This window comes from Hippocampus bargibanti, linkage group LG02 (assembly GCF_051943395.1).
Source record: "Hippocampus bargibanti isolate YZ-2025 linkage group LG02, ASM5194339v1, whole genome shotgun sequence".
Taxonomy (NCBI): Eukaryota; Metazoa; Chordata; class Actinopteri; order Syngnathiformes; family Syngnathidae; genus Hippocampus; species Hippocampus bargibanti.
In genome coordinates, this window is record NC_142735.1 from 1,589,582 (window position 1) to 1,606,208 (window position 16,627).

General features: G+C 41.6%; 1 protein-coding gene across 3 annotated transcripts in view; it reads right to left on the minus strand.

Annotated features, from left to right (window-relative positions):
- The window catches only part of LOC148901099 (glutamate receptor 3-like), a 205,863-nt gene that overhangs the window by 43,297 nt on the left and 145,939 nt on the right, over nucleotides 1-16,627 (minus strand). For all 3 annotated transcript variants that reach the window (XR_016118217.1, XM_089019967.1, XM_089019977.1), the window contains exons 9-12: nucleotides 8,681-8,734; nucleotides 5,166-5,327; nucleotides 2,626-2,793; nucleotides 1,769-1,873 (exon numbers count right to left, since the gene is read on the minus strand). Coding sequence is in view for 2 of the 3 variants with exons in the window: in XM_089019967.1 (XP_088876093.1) it covers nucleotides 1,769-1,873; nucleotides 2,626-2,793; nucleotides 5,166-5,327; nucleotides 8,681-8,734 (489 nt within the window). In the remaining variant the exon portion in view is untranslated. The remainder of the gene's footprint in view (nucleotides 1-1,768; nucleotides 1,874-2,625; nucleotides 2,794-5,165; nucleotides 5,328-8,680; nucleotides 8,735-16,627) is intronic.

Here is a 16,627-nt window from a genome sequence, read left to right on the forward strand (position 1 = left end):
GAGGACAAAAAAAAGCCCCCTGCCATTTCCGTGTTTGGAGAATGGGCTCATTCACGAAAGACACATCACTCATTGTGGCAGCTCCGCGTGTATCCCGAAAATTAGTTCGTATGCCAAGGTAAAATTTTCATGAATGTAACGTTTGTAAACCGAAAACTTCGTAAGCCAAGGGGTTCATAAACCGAGGTCCCACTGTATTATTATGAGGTCAGTATCATCTAATCAAAATAGCGCTTTCCTCCAACTGCAGCCCAAACTGTCATGATCTGGTTGGCGACCAACGGGGGGCGCTGTCGCCCCCGCCTACACCTCACAGGTGCTGGTCGTCCTGATCAGATTGGCGACCAGCGGGTAGCGACGTCAGCCCTGCCTGCAGCCTCGCAGGTGTTGGTCGTTTAATCATTGACATTTAAAAGAACACCCGGCACGACCATCCGGTGCCGGTTCATTGTTTGTTTGCTGCTTGGTTGCAGCATGCATCGTGTACGTGTTTGTTTAACCTTGGCGGGCTTTTACTTTTGGTCTTCTTTTGCTACTTTGTATTTTTTCCATTCAGATCATTTTGATGTTTTACATTTTGTTCCTGCTGACTTTATTTTAATACAATTTGTCAAACAACCTCCTGCTCCCTCCTGCCTGCTTTTTTGGATCCGAACCCGCCATCACCACCTCGCAAACCGTGACAGAAACAGGAAATGAACAGCGAAAACGAGCGAATGTGTAGTTTTATCTGCGAGCCAGATGCAATCATCAAAAGAGCCCATATATGGCTCGCGAGCCATAGGTTCCCGACCCCTGCTCTAGAGGCAAAGTCCTGATTTCACCCTGAGTGGCTGGGCCATATATCAACCCCATATATCATTCGTGACAGTGGCAGCTTGCAGGCCTCGTCCTCTCACCGCCGCTGGGCTGACTCGGCCTCCCGTTCCTGACAAACTGCCGCCCAGCTTGTCTACGATGCGTTCGCTGCCTCACACACTCACCCTCCACCCCCATAAGCCCACTCTCGTAAACCTCCACTGGATCCGTGCTCTGAGGCAGCCTTTTTAGCCGTAAGGCTAGCGTGATGCTAATTGAAGTGTGAGTTTGGTAGGTCTCAAACGCCGGCGGTGTAATCATGTGTCATATCGGCCCCCGATCACACTCGTGAGAAAATCACAGCTGTCTCTTGGAAACCCGGGTGAGGTTATGAAATAAAGCCAGAGGTCATTATATGCCATCATGTGAACGCACGACTGAGAATTACCGTTTTTCAAGGCAAGCGGGAGAAATTCTCAGATCTCTTTTACGGTAATTGCTTATTTGAATGGTAATTACTGCCAGGAGAGGGCTAGAAATCATACCTGCATGATACCATGACGTGGAAATACTCTTTCATCTTTTATGATGAGACACTTTTAGCAGTTTGATCACAGACAGAGGGTGATTTGTGCGCGTTTTAACATTAGCCGTAGCTCAGCTAACCTGCCACCCAATAGAGATGGACTGCTGGTATTCTTCTGACACTAAGGGCCCTTAGCGTTGAGTAAATGGAGGGAATGGCTCTTTGTCACACAGTCTTCTCGGATAATAACGTGTGAACGTGTCTGTCAACCGGCTGAATTTTTCAAGTGACAATTACAAAAACCTTGGCACTGAAGTGGTTACATTTTTTGCACATTGTCTGGCAGTGAATGAGTTAAATAAAGTCATCCACATTTTTTTTCTCTATTTCTAAGTATTATTAATGAGCAAGAAAAAAAAAATCTGAATTATGAAGGCTTTTTACCTTCCTTGGCCCACCAATTTTCATCTCATACACATCTATGGTGTAGTTGGTTCGACGGCCATAGTTGTCAAACTGGATGTTGCCGGTCATTCCCTTCACTTGGACCTGTCATAACACACACACGGACACACATTCCTGTTTCAATGGTTTTGTGAGGTCCGGATAACTCCAGATAAGGAGTGAGGACCACCGTTGCTGATAATTTTAGAGAAGAACCAGTGTTACATTTGAACACTAAATGTCACCCCATTTCCCACTTCAACTTCTTTAAAAACAAAGAAATAAAAAGTGGACTTGAAACTGAAATAACAGCAGGAGTGGGGTTTCTGAATGGGTACATTCAAAGTCCTCACCCCTGTAGTAAATTTGGTTAAAATATTGTTTTACTTTTTGTGGTATGAACTTCTTCATCTCATTAACCACGCACACACACACACACACACACACACACACACACACACACACACACACACACACACACACACACACACACACACACACACACTCACACACAGATCACTTTGCATGTATAGCCGGTGCTCATGTCATGCTCATGTCCCCGGGGTGTACTGGGGTGTGCGCAGTCTCTTAATCAAATGATGAACTGGATTCATTTTAATAAAATATGTCGTTTTATGGTAATGAGGGTCTGAATTTGAGTGAGCCCTGCACAAAGATATCTGGCGGCGGCGACGGTAGCAGAAACAACTCCACGCTCGCTTTCCTTCGTTGTCACTTTCCATCTTTATCTCGCTCCGGTTCACTCTTCTGCGCTTTGCTTCTTCCAGCTTATTTCGTCACTCATTCGTTTCCCCCTTCCCACCTCTCGCCCGCCATCTTGTTTTTCCCCGCCATACCGTTTTGAGAGCTCTCTCGATATCGATGCCTTGGCTCCAAGGGACGGCGGGATTGGCGAGGCAGTCTCCGGCGCTGCCGCGGCGAGAGACGTCCACGCGTTGGCGCCGGAGGTAGCGGAAGGCCTCTGCTATAACCAGGATGGCATCGTGTGTGAGCGCTGAAGTGTACTGCAAAGGAAGAATAAAAAGCAGGCAGAGTTCAGCGAGTAGGGGTTACTGATTTGGAACTTTGTACAGTGATACCATATAACTCCAGTCCCATATAATTTAGGAATTATCTCGTCATTCAGTCATTTAGCCTCCGAGTCTCTCTTCAACATTTTGAATGTATTTCAACTTACGACCATTTTGACTTACGACCGTCTGGTCGGAACGGAACTCAGTCGTAAGTCGGATGTGCATTGTATTTTGTGCAGCCGCCCCATTTCAAGCTCAGATAACCCCGGACCCATATAATTTAGGAATGATCTCTTTTATTCTGATGAAAGAAGAACATCTAAGGCACAGGTGTCAAAGTCAAGGCCCGCGGGCCAAATCCGGCCCGCCACATCATTTTTTTCGGCCCGCGAAAGCAAATCAAACTTGTTAAATTCCATGATGATTGCTAAAATCTGAGCCAAAATTTCATATTTTTGGATGTCAACCACAATAAAAGTCTTTATTCTTGACTTCAGATTTGAAAACGAGTTATTCATTAATTTGCTGTGTGCTCTATATGTAATATTTGAAGGGATTTAAACATTCTAATGGGTTCCCCAAATTCATAACGGCCCTCGAGAGGAAACCATAACTACAATGTGGCCCGCGGCAAAAAATGACTTTGACACCCCTGATCTAAGGTTTCTAACACTGCATTGAACGTTTATGTAGTCCTAAAACTCAATATTGTGTGTTTCCTGGAATTTCTGTGAAAATGACAAAAACCCTGGCACTGGAGTGGACACATTTTTGCACATCGTCTAGCAGTAAACGTTAATTATCCTTCAGCATGTTACTCAGTTGCTGAATAAGCATATGGGGTCAGATTAAAACAGCTTTGAGCACTCCGAAGCTACATGATAAATGTATTTAGCTCAGCAATCGGATCAGACCGATTTGATTAGAACTTCTTGTCATGTAGTAAGAACTTCAACATTTTTTGGTGCATAATTTGCATGAGGCTTATGCATCAATAGAGGCTCATATTCCCCATGCACGTCCCCTTAAAGGACAACCGACGTCTCCGGACAAGTTGTGTCCATAATTTGTAAAATCACTTCAAATGACTTTGACTGAGTGTATTTTACAAAGATTCCACCGCATATAGCTATATTTTACGTTTTAAGACTCACGCTGAATATTCAAGAAGTCATGTTTTTGAGTTGGTGACGATTCCTGACGTGACATCACGTCAGGAACGCCCCTAACCGAGAAAGCGACACACAATGCATTTTGGGTACTTTGGTCTGAAAACTTCGTGTTGATGGCGAAATTAGAAGGAAAACACATAAATAACGCGATGGTGAATCGTTGTGTGTTGCACCAAGACTACTATTTGATACTAGTTGACACAAATTCCCAGCAGACAAATAAGTCCATTTCCAACTGAGCTTGGGCGCTATATTGCGCTATTTCTGGGCGCTACTTTGGAGTCCAGACGGCTCGAATTGACACGGAAGGACTTCTTTCATCGATTGCAAACATGTATGCTTTCCTCTTCAGAACTACAGTAAAGTCTCGTTATATCGATATCGGATATATCGATAGTCCCGGTTATATCGATACTATTTCTATGCACGCACAGAGAAAATTACATGCAAACAGGGTCGGATATATCGATAGTCCCGGTTATATCGATATTTTTTCGGACTCCCTTGAATATCGATATAACGAGACTTTACTGTATTTGAATCATATTCATAACTGGATGAGTAACAAGAAAGCATATTCTCCGAATCTGAAGCCATTGTTTTTATTCTAGAGCAAAGCAAGATGTCCTGGCGTGACGTCACGAACAAGGGGGCGGGACCTGAAACTCGCCATCTCCGAGGTCATTTTGAAGTACTTTTGGGACACTTTCACTCATTTTTATTGGTGTTTTGAATTTGACTAGAAATATCAGGCTGCGTGTTTTGGGTATTTTAGATGCTATAAAATGTTTTTCTGATGTCATTTAGGAAACACAAAAATGGTGTCCTTTAAGCTTCAGCTGACCTTTTCAACAGCAATGTCTTGTGCAACTAGTTTTTTGGGGAGCGGGGTGGTCGACGGGGGGCACTGCAGCAAGACAAAATCTAATTAAATGCCATTCAAAATCCAATTCTTTCTTACTCGTTTAATTACATGTAAATTGAAGCTACCATACACATTTGTTTTGCACTGCTTATCTATATATTGATTGTTGGGGTCGAAGGGGGGTCATGCAAAGTCAAGGAAGCAGGAAGAAGACATAATGACAAAAGGATGAGAAGAAAGAAAAAAAAACAGGACAGACTTCATCGTGTGGGCGATCGTGTATACTCTACATGCAGTGAAAGGCCTTCCAATCAAAAAAAAAGTACCTTGAGAGGAGCATTCCGGGCTTCTGGGAATTCTCTTTCATCGAGGCGCTCCCAGCGTTGCATAAACTGCTGCACAATGGCGTTCTCAGGGTTGACTATCTGAAAGCCTGAAATGTTGGCTCCTCCGGCAAAGACTTTGTCCAAACTCACATTAGAAAATCCCTGAGATGAGGAAAAAGGGGGAAAGACAGTTTACAAAATTATTTTTGTTTCCTTTTAATAAGGCTTGAGGCAATAGACTGCCGCATACATATTCGTATTATTTTGGCACTGCGCAAGGTGCATTTGATTAACAAGTGCAATGCTCTAGGCAAGGCGAAAGTAACATATTTACTTGTTTTCATTGTGATTGGAACCTGAAGCCAGATAAACATAATTCCATCAGCAACTTAAAGGACAACCGACACCATTTTTTTGTTTTCTAACTGACATCAGAAAAAACGTTTTATAGCATCTCAAATACCCAAAACACGCAGGCTGATATTTTTAGTCAAATGCAAAAAACCAATAAAATCGAGTTAAAGTGTTCCAAAGCTACTTCAAAATGACCTCGGAAATGGCGAGTTTCAAAAGGTCCCGCCCCCTTATTCGTGACATCACGCCAGGACGTCTTGCCTTGCTCGAGAATCAAAACAATGGCTTCGGATTCGGAGAAGATGCTTTCTTGTTACTCATCCAGTTATGAATATGATTCAAATAGTTCTGAAGAGGAAAGCATACATGTTTGCAATCGATTAAAGAAGTCATTCCGGATCAATTCGAGCCGTCTGGACTCCAAAGTAGCGTCCAGAAATAGCACAATATAGCGCCCAAGCTCTGTTGGAAATGGGCTGATTTGTCTGCTGGGAATGTGTGTCAACTAGTATCAAATAGTAGTCTTGGTGCAACACACAACGATTCACCATCGCGTTATTTATATGTTTTCATTCTAATTTCGCCATCAACACAAAGTTTGAAATACAAAACCGGAACTAATTCGGGAATGGCGCCTTACGTCCTTATTTTCAATTCCCGAATAAATTCGTGAATGGCAGTTAATGTTTTTTTATTTATTTTTTAGGGTCTTCCGACTTTTTTGTTGATCCCTGTTAAGTGTTTCCATGTTGTTGCTGCTCTGGGCTGTGTGCGCGCATACTCAGCACAACAAAAAAAAACAGGGTACATCTTACAGCTAATACTCCTTGAGGACACTTGAGGACAATGACAGCGACACAGCCATCTATTGTGATAAATCCATGATTTATGCTTTTATTCTTCAGTCGTAAGGAAAAGAATAATGTAGGATCCAAAGAAATCCCCGCCGACATTGAACCGCTGCCTCCTTCCCAAAGGGAGGAATGCTTGATGCTATAGTCACAATGTCAGATTTAGATGAGGCCTGGTTCTGTCACTTCAAGAATTATAAATCAGTTATGAAAAAAGACATACAATTACCGGATTTTCCGGGGTAGAAGGCGCCCCCAAAAGCCTTGATTTTCTTTAAAAGATGACCCTGAAGTAATAGATAATCAACATGTTATACTTACCGTATTTTCCAGTGTATAAGGCGCACCGGAGTATAAGGTGCACCCCCAATGAATGGGGAATTTTCAAACTTTTTCCATATATAGATATACCTTGGCTTACGAACTTAAAGAAAGAGCGTGTAAGGTGAAAAGTGTGTATTCCAAACTTTAATTTCCCATAGGACACCATTAAAATGAGAATAATCCGTTCCCAGGTCCCCATAAAACATTATTTTCAACTAAATAAGCCTTAAAACGACGCACAATATGCCTTATTTTATGTATAATAAATGTGCCACAGTATTCTAATTAAAGAAATAAACTGTGCTGTACAATAAAGTTGTTTTATTTACCTTTGTGATGGTCATTGATGGCTTGATGGAATGGATATCTTTTTGGATAAAGTGTCTCAAGGAGGTCTGGATTGTAAATCTTAGAATTTGTGATATTGCAACAGCAAGAGATGCAGGCAGACACACTAGAAACTTCATTAATAGCTAGTTCCCTTGCTCGTATGTTCTCTTCGAATTGTACAGATGGCTTCTGCGGGTTATTTGTGGAGCCTGATTGGTGGGATATGTTAACCTTGCAGTCTACACTCTACCTTTGAACCATCAATAAAGTTGAAACGAGTCCAAATTTCACTGTGTTTTCTTTCTATCTATTTTTCACCATTTCACTTGTTTTTTTTTTCACTGTTGTTTTTTGTTTCAAGCTCTGTCGTCTCCTTTTCTTGTGTGTGTCTGTTTCTGTAACCCCTCCCACCAGTCACTGCTGCGTGTGTCCCCTCCCTCCTGTATCACGGATCTAAACCAATCACGTGAAGCTTTAATCGAAGACTGGGGGCGGGGAACGGTAACAAGAAAGCATCTTCTCTGAATCTGAAGCCATTGTTTTGATTCTAGAGCAAGGCAAGGCGTCCTGGCGTGACGTCACGAACAAGGGGGCGGGACCTTCTGAAATTTGCCATCACGAGGTCATTTTGAAGCAGTTTTGGGACACCTAAAGTCATTTTTATTTGTGTTTTGCATTTGACTAAAAATATCAGCCTGCGTGTTTTGGGTATTTTAGATGCGAAAACGTTTTTCTGATGTCAGTTCGGAAACAAGAAAATGGTGTCGGTTGTCCTTTAAGTTTCATTTGTGAATGGGATAATGAAAACCGTAGTTTTTACGGCAAAACCGGAGTGGTTGGCAGGTATGCATTTATTCGGACTTGCTCTTGTCTTGCGGCTATATCGAGACCGGTCAGATACTGGCTAAAATCTGGGCCAGCTAGCGAGCTATTAGCTATGGAGCTATCTAGGTGGCTAGCTATCTAGCTAGCTTTCTGTTGTCTATATATTAGCATCTACCAGCTGACTAGCTAGCTTTCTATCTGTGTATTTAATAGTGACATTCAGTGTATTAGCTAACTAACTATCTAGCTAGCTATTAGCTATGGGGCTATCTAGTTCAGTTAGGAAACAAAAAAATGGTGTCGGTTGTCCTTTAAGTTTCGTTTGTGAATGGGATAATGAAAACCGGACTTTTTAAGGGCAAAACCGGAGCTATCTAGGCGGCTAGCTATCTAGCTAGCTTTCTGTTGTCTATATATTAGCTATCTACCAGCTGACTAGCTAGCTTTCTATCTGTGTATTTAATAGTGACATTGTGTATTAGCTAACTAACATTCTAGCTAGCTAGCTATTAGCTATGGAGCTATCTAGGTGGCTAGCTATCGAGCTAGATATCTGTTGTCTGTCTATTAGATATCTACTGGCTGGTTAGTTAGCTTTCTATCTATTGACTTCCGGGTTGAGTGGCGTGAGTGGCTGCCGCTGCTCACCCACAGAAAAACTTATCCTGTGACTGTAAAGTGACCTTGAGAGTTTTGAAAGGCGCTTATAAATGAAATGTATTATTATTATTAATATTAATGTATAAGTGTAATGTGTTTTGGGCGTATGCCACTATGAATCGTAGATGTTTACATACAGCAAATTGCAGGTGCTTCTCAATGACTACTTACAAGATTGGACAGAATGTAGTGGTAGCCACGACTGTTCTTCCCCTGGGCCACAACCTATCGGAGAACAACGTGTCATTAAAAAAAAGGAGATACATTGTACAATTAGCGACACAAATGTTAAAAACAACACAAATGCCGCAATTCTACTGAAGCAGTATATGACCGATGAAAAGAGAAAGAGACAAGTGGCAAACATTGAATTGAGGTGGCGCTGATAATGAGAGACAATCAATCACACAGAACATCTCTGACTCCTCCGCTCACTTTGAAGTCGTCGTTGGAAAGAAAGGGGAACTAAAATGGGGGAGAAAAATGACACATTTAAAGCACTTTACAATGAGACAGTATGAGATGTACCGCGGATCTCGCTCTGCTTTGAAAATATCACACCTTCGCAGTATAAAAGCGCATTTCAACCCACGCAGCCTGTCTGAAAATAGGCAGCGCTGTTCAGCGCCTTTCCGTCACTCTGCTTACCACTCATGCAATATTTTTTTCACTCCCACTCTTTTTATTATTATTATTATTATTATTATTTTGTTGATTATAATTAGACACTCCTGTCCTGACACTCTTGCATAACACACACGTATATACAGTATAAATAGTATAAATTGTATAAATAGTATATACAGTAAAGTCTCGTTATATCGATATTCAAGGGAGTCCGAAAAAATATCGATATAACCGGGACTATCGATATATCCGACCCCGTTTGCATGTAATTTTCTCCGTGCGTGCATAGAAATAGTATCGATATAACCGGGACTATCGCTATATCCGATATCGATATAACGAGACTTTACTGTATATATATATATATATATATATATATATATTCTACAACCATTTCTCCAGCATGACAACATTTCACCTTCACTGTGCAAATTTTGATTTGACCTCTCAACTCTGGAATACAACAAACAATTTAAAAGCTAACTAGATAGATAGCTATCTAGCGATATAGCTAATAGATAGCAAATAGATAGGTAGATAGCTAGATAGCGAGCTAGCTAGACAGCTAATAGATCGCTTACTCGACAGATAGATAGCTAGCGAGATAGCGAACAGATAGCAAACACATAGCGAACAGATAGCAAAAACATAGTAGACAGATAGCAGACAGACAGACAGAGATAGATAGATAGATAGATAGATAGATAGATAGATAGATAGATAGATAGATAGATAGATAGATAGATAGATAGATAGATAGATAGATAGATGTAGCTAGACAGCTAATAGATAGCTAACTAGATAGCTGGCTAGCTAGCGGGATAGCTAATAGATAGCAAAGAGATAGATAGCTAACTAGATAGCTAGCTAGCGAGATAGCTAATAGAGAGCAAATAGTTAGCTAGCTAGGTAGCCAGCATGATAGCTAGCTAGCTAGCCCGATAGCTAACTAGATAAATAGCTAGCTATTAGTTATCTATTAGCCAGCCAGCTAGCTTTCTATCTGTTTGAGTCATTCCAGGCTGCATGTGGGTGCCGCTGCTCACCCACAGAAAAAACGTATCCCTCTACTATAAAGTGACCTTGAGCGTTTTGAAAGGCGCTTATAAATGATGAAATGTATTGTTATTATTATTTTTAACAACTTAACAAACTGCCTCTTTCTTTACAATCTGTCCACGGAGATCTTAACGTTAGTGTTTCCCGCAGCGCGGTGCAATTGGGGTGAGCACATTGTTCACTGTCAAGTCGTTTGGGAGGCTCAGCGTTCTGTGACAACTTCCTCCATTGTTATGGCTTTAAACTCAAAGCACCGCAGGATGTCGCACCAAAGTGGCTATCAGAACTCATTGGTGTGCATCTAATGGCTCTTTTATAATGATGCATCCCTTTTCCTCTGTAAATATTCGGCTTTTTTTTTGCTGGAATTCTTCATTTTATCGCCCTTGACCTTGACTTTGGCCGTAAGCCTCATCACACCTGCCCTGGAGCAGACCGGCCAAAAGTTCCGCTCGCTGTCAGACTGGCAAGCGACACCCTTGGCATGAAACGCTCGTCCTCTCAACTTTTTTTCACGAAAGACACAACTCATACTGCCTTTTCTCTTTAACTCATTGACGACCAGACGTGCGCAAAATGTGTCCACTCCCAGTGCCAGGGTTTTTGTCATTTTCACTCAATATCCAGGACCCAGAGAATATTGAGTTTTACGACTACATAAGCATTCAATGCAGCGTAAGAAACCTTAGACTCTCTTCTTTCATCTGAAAGAAAGCGATAATTCCTAAATTATATGGATCTGGAGTTATATGAGCTTGAAATGATTGTCCAAAATACAATGCAATACATACATATTGCTTTGTATAGCGCTTTAATAACAGCTGAAGCTGGAACAAAGCGCTAACAAGGCAGAAAGGGAACTGCTGCCCCCTTGTGGAAAAGAAAAAACATGGCCATAGGTCATGACCAGCGCTTTATCGGTACCTCCATACAAGAAAAAATAAAACCCGAACAAATTCGGGAATGGCGCTCCACATCATATTTTGAATTCCCAAGTAAAAATGGCAGTGAATAAGTTAAAAAAATAATAAGGCAACAAAACACAACAATTATTCCAGGGAACCAAATGGATATACAGAAAAAAAAGTTATTATCCCGTGAGTGTAAAGCACAGGTGTCAAAGTCAAGGCCCGCGGGCCAAATCCGGCCCGCCACATCATTTTTTTCGGCCCGCGAAAGCAAATCGAACTTGTTAAATTCCATGATGATTGCTAAAATCTGAGCCAAAATTTCATATTTTTGGATGTCAACCACAATAAAAGTCATTATTCTTGACTTCAGATTTGAAAACGAGTTATTCATTAATTTGCTGTGTGCTCTATATGTAATATTTGAAGGGATTTAAACATTCTAATGGGTTCCCCAAATTCATAACGGCCCTCGAGAGGAAACCATAACTACAATGTGGCCCGCGGCAAAAAAATGCTTTTGACACCCCTGGTGTAAAGTGTCCTTGAGAGTTTTGAAATAAAATACAGTGATACCTTGGCTTACGAACTTAATTGGTTTCCAGACAGAGTGTGTAAGGCGAAAAGTGTGTGTATATTTTTCATAGGAAACCATTAAAATGAGAATAATCCATTCCCAGGTACCCATAAAACAATTTTCTACTTTCTAATTTTCTAAGCCTTAAAACTCCAAAAAACATACCTTATTTCATGTATAATAAATGTACTATGGTATTATAATTAAAGAAATAAACTGTAGCTGTAGAAATAAACTGGGCTTCTCTCCTGCGACCCGACCCCGGATAAGCCGTAGAAGATGGATGGATGGAACTGTACTATATAATAAAGTCGTTTTATTTACCTTTGTCATGGTCGTTGATGGCTTGATGGAATGGAGTGGCCGCTTTCATCAGCATGAAACACGATGAGAAAAGTAACATCTTGAGGAATGATCCCTTGGAGGTGCTTTCTCTGCGATAATTTTACCTTGTTCCTCATCAATTGTGGTCTGTTTAGCTGGGTTGAAAGCTTTTTGCATCAAGTGTACAGATGGCTTGTGCGGGTTGTTTGTGGAGCCTGATTGATGGGATGTTTTAACCTTGCAGTCTGCACTCTGCCTTTGAACTATCAAAGTTGAAACTCTCTCACTGTCGTCTGCCTGTCTCTTTAATGTTTAAACCACCTGCCGTCACTGCTGCGATCTTGACCAATCACATGGCTTTAACCGAAGACTGGGGGCGGGGAATAGAGGACAAAAAAAGTCGACAGCCATTTTCTTTTTGGAGAACTGCTTCACTCTCTCTATCTGTAAAGCCCACCCCCTCTCAATGCTGCGTTCTTGAACAATCATGTGGCTTTAACCGAAGACTGGGGGCGGGGAATAGAGGAGAAAAACCTTCGGCTGCCATTTTGTTGTTAGAAAAACGGGCTCGTTCGAAAACAACACATCACTCATTGAGGCAGCTCTGTGTGTATCCTGAAAAAAGTACGTATGCCAAGGTAAAACTTTCATAAATTTAACGTTCGTAAGCCGAAAAGTTTGTAAGCCAAGGGGTTCGTAAACCGAGGTATCACTGTATTATTATTATTAATGTAATCAATGACAAAACAATTCTCTTTGTTATTTGCTTTGAGCATCGGCTTGGTATTCTTGTCAAACTTAAATACCCGAGAACACATGCAATTGTCATCTCTGCTTTAGCAAATCAAATACAATTTTGCTCCTATTTTCCCTTTAAAAAGTGATGTTGTTTTCCACAAGCAGAAAGCTAATCAAAAAGCTAAAGCTTCAATCCAGTATATGCCATCACCATCCTCCCTGAATTGATTCCTGTTGCTTTTTTATCTCACACACATCGACACACAAACCTGCTAACCCATTAATTCCCTCGCATGGCGGTGATACAGGGGCAAAGAAACGTGTTTAGTATGTCTGCTCCCCTCCTCCATAAGACAATTTCTCTTTTTCATAGCCTGGAACCGTCAAGGGAAGGCTGTCTCATTTCTACCTGTGAGGTTTTTTTTTTCTCTTAAAAGCCCGATGACGACAGACAACAACTCTGATGACCTTGACTTCACCCTCATGTAGGCGCACTGAGAGCTCTAAACGTACAGCTACAGCTTCCCGTTCTCCTCTAGCTTTGACCTTTCCGGTACTGGCTGTGCTGCAAGACCAGGAACACCTCAGATAATGATAGCCTCCATGTTGTTTGTACACATCTCACACTCCTCTCCGGCATATGGATGAGAACCTCCAAACACAGTGTAGGACCATAAGGTTTGACAATACGTCTATCTCGTTGCCAGATTAGGCGTTTGTTGGTCAGCGGTAGGCCATCAGGGCCTGCAAAGCCTTCTCTGCTGGCCTAAAAATATCTGAATCACAGACTAATGTCTATCTGTTGCTTGATTAGGTGTTTGTTGATCAGTGGTGGGCCTTCAGGGCCTGCAAAGCCTTTTCTGTTGTCCTAAACATATCTGAATCACAGACTAATGTCTATCTGTTGCTTGATTAGGTGTTTGTTGATCAGTGGTGGGCCTTCAGGGCCTGCAAAGCCTTTTCCGTTGTCCTAAACATATCTGAATCACAGACGAATGTCTATCTCGTTCCCAGATTTGGTGTTCATGAGTGGTGCTGCATAGTCTCCTCTGCTAGCCTAAAAATATCTCAATCACAGACTAATGTCTATTTCGTTGCCAGATTAGTGGTGGGATGTCAGGGCCTGCAAGGCCTTCTCTGTTGGCCTAAAAATATGTGATTCACAGACAAATGTCTGTCTCGTTGCCTGATTAGGCGTTTGTTGGTCCCTGTTGAGCCGTCAGGGCCTGCAAAGCCTTTTCTGATGGCCTAAAAATATCTGAATCACACACTAATGTCTATTTCGTTGGCTGATTAGGTGTTGATCAGTGGTGGGATGTCAGGGCCTGCATAGTCTCCTCTGCTGGCCTAAAAATATCTGAATCACAGATTAATTTCTATCTCGTTGCCTGATTAGATGTTTGTTGATCAGTCATGGGCCATCACGGCTTGCAAAACCTTATTTGCTGGCCTAAAAATATCTGAATCAGACTAACGTCTATCTCGTTGTGAGATTAGGTGTTGATCAATGGTGGGCAGTCAGGGCCTGCAAGGCATTCTCTGCCGGCCTAAAAAATATCTGAATGACAGACTAATGTCTATCTCGTTGCCAAATTAAGTGTTTGTTGGTCAGTGGTGGGCCGTCAGGGCCTGCAAAGCCTTTTCTGATGGCCTAAAAATATCTGAATGATACACTAATTTCTATCTCGCTGCCTGTTTAGGTGTTGATCAGTGGTGGGATGTCAGGGCCTGCAAAGCCTTCTTTGCTGGCCTAAAAATATCGGAATCACAGACTAATGTCTAGCGTTGCCAGATTAGGTGTTGATCAATGGTGGGACTTTAGGGCCTGCAAGGCCTTTTCCGCTGGCCTAAAAATATCTGAATAATACACTAATGTCTATCTCGTTGCCAGTTTAGGTGTTGATCAGTGGTGGGCCATCGCGGCTTGCAAAACCTTCTCTGCCGGCCTAAAAATATCGGAATCACAGACTAATGTCTATCTCGTTGCCAGATTAGGTGTTGATCAATGGTGGGACTTTAGGGCCTGCAAGGCCTTTTCTGCTGGCTTAAAAATATCTGAATAATACACTAATGTCTATCTCGTTGCCAGTTTAGGTGTTGATCAGTGGTGGGCCATCACGGCTTGCAAAACCTTCTCTGCCGGCCTAAAAATATCGGAATCACAGACTAATGTCTATCTCGTTGCCAGATTAGGTGTTGATCAATGGTGGGACCTTAGGGCCTGCAAGGCCTTCTTTGCTGGCCTAAATATATCTGAATCAGAGACTAATGTCTATCTCGTTGCCTGCGCTGGCAATGTCAGAGTTTTCACAAACTATGATTGGCTAGTCACATGATTGGCTCGTTACTACGCACTATTTCTTCTTCAGGAGAAAATGGAGTCGGTGGCTGCTGACAGTAGTTGTGAGACCTGTTGCGCCTCAATATTAATTCCCATATAAGGCGCACCGGCGTATAAGGTTCAGGGTCATCTTCTGAAGAAAATGAAGGTTTTTGGGTACGCCTTATACACCGGAAAATATGGTAATAATTTATTTCCATCCAGCATACTATGTGATCATTCTAATGATATAAAACATAATACGAAAGCAGCCTCATATGGTGGCACAATTATTTCTGAGATGATGAAATGTAATTTAGTCAATTGTCAAGCATGACTGCTCTCAGTTGGTGCTTTCTGTTTGCGTTTTGGTATTAATTTGTAAACCTTTTGTGTATGATGAACCATGATTACTTTTGGTGTCTGCATTAAACGGGACAATGAAAATGCTCTTAACGTTTGATGCGCCTTGATGCATTAAGATGCAATTAAAAATAATCAGTCAAAACATCCTTGATCAGTTTTGATTGTTGGAGAGGTATTCAAATCGTAATAATTATTGTGGTTGTAATTGAAAGTGGTGTAAAAAAAATACTTCATGATACTTTGTGATATCTCAGTAGACTTGCGCCTGTGCATTTGGCCTAAGCTTGTAACTCATTCACTGCCAAACAATGTACAATGTGTACACTCCAGTGCCAGGGTTTTTGTCATGATGGATGGATGGATGGATGGATGTCTTTAACAACAGCTGAAGCTGGAACAAACGCTAACATGGAAACAAGAGAAATTCTGCCCCCTGTGGCAGGGAAAAACATTGCAAGAGGTCTGGCTGGCGCTTTATCGGCATCCAAGCATGAAAAACAAAACCCCAACAAATTCGGAAAGGGCGCTCTACGTCATATTTTCAATTCCCGAATAAATTGTGTAGTTTTAAGGCTTAGAAAATTAGAAAGTAGAAAATTACGTTTTATGGGGACCTGGGAACGGAATATTCTCATTTTAATGGTTTCCTATGGGAAATTATTTTTTGGGATACACACTTTTCGCCGTAAACACTCTGTCTGGGAACCAATTAAATTCATAAGCCAAGGTATCACTGTATTTTCTTCTTCTGGGAATGTAGCGGAATAGTGTTTAATATTATAAATATGCAAAGCAGTTGGATGTATTCCTTTACTCACTAAGCATAGCAATAGGACATGCAATACGCCCATGATTTAATACACAATGAAGCCATACAATATAGCTTTCATACGCTGGCTGTGATCCAACTCCTGAACATTTCCAAACACCGGATTCATATTCAGCAGATTGTCATTGCTGAGATACGAGATCAATTTGAGACTTGATACCTCAAGGCAATGAAAATAATGAGACACCCCACGTGCGCCACTTTTTATGTGAGGATTTTTGAAACAGCAAGGTGTCCTTCTCTCTGCCTGTGATTTAGCTTTATGTTATAAGCAAAAACAAGATCTGCTTCGCAGACTTTCATGTCACAACACTGCGTCCTTGACGTGTCGATAAATTGTCGTCAAAACATTCTCAGGCTTTGTAGTCAG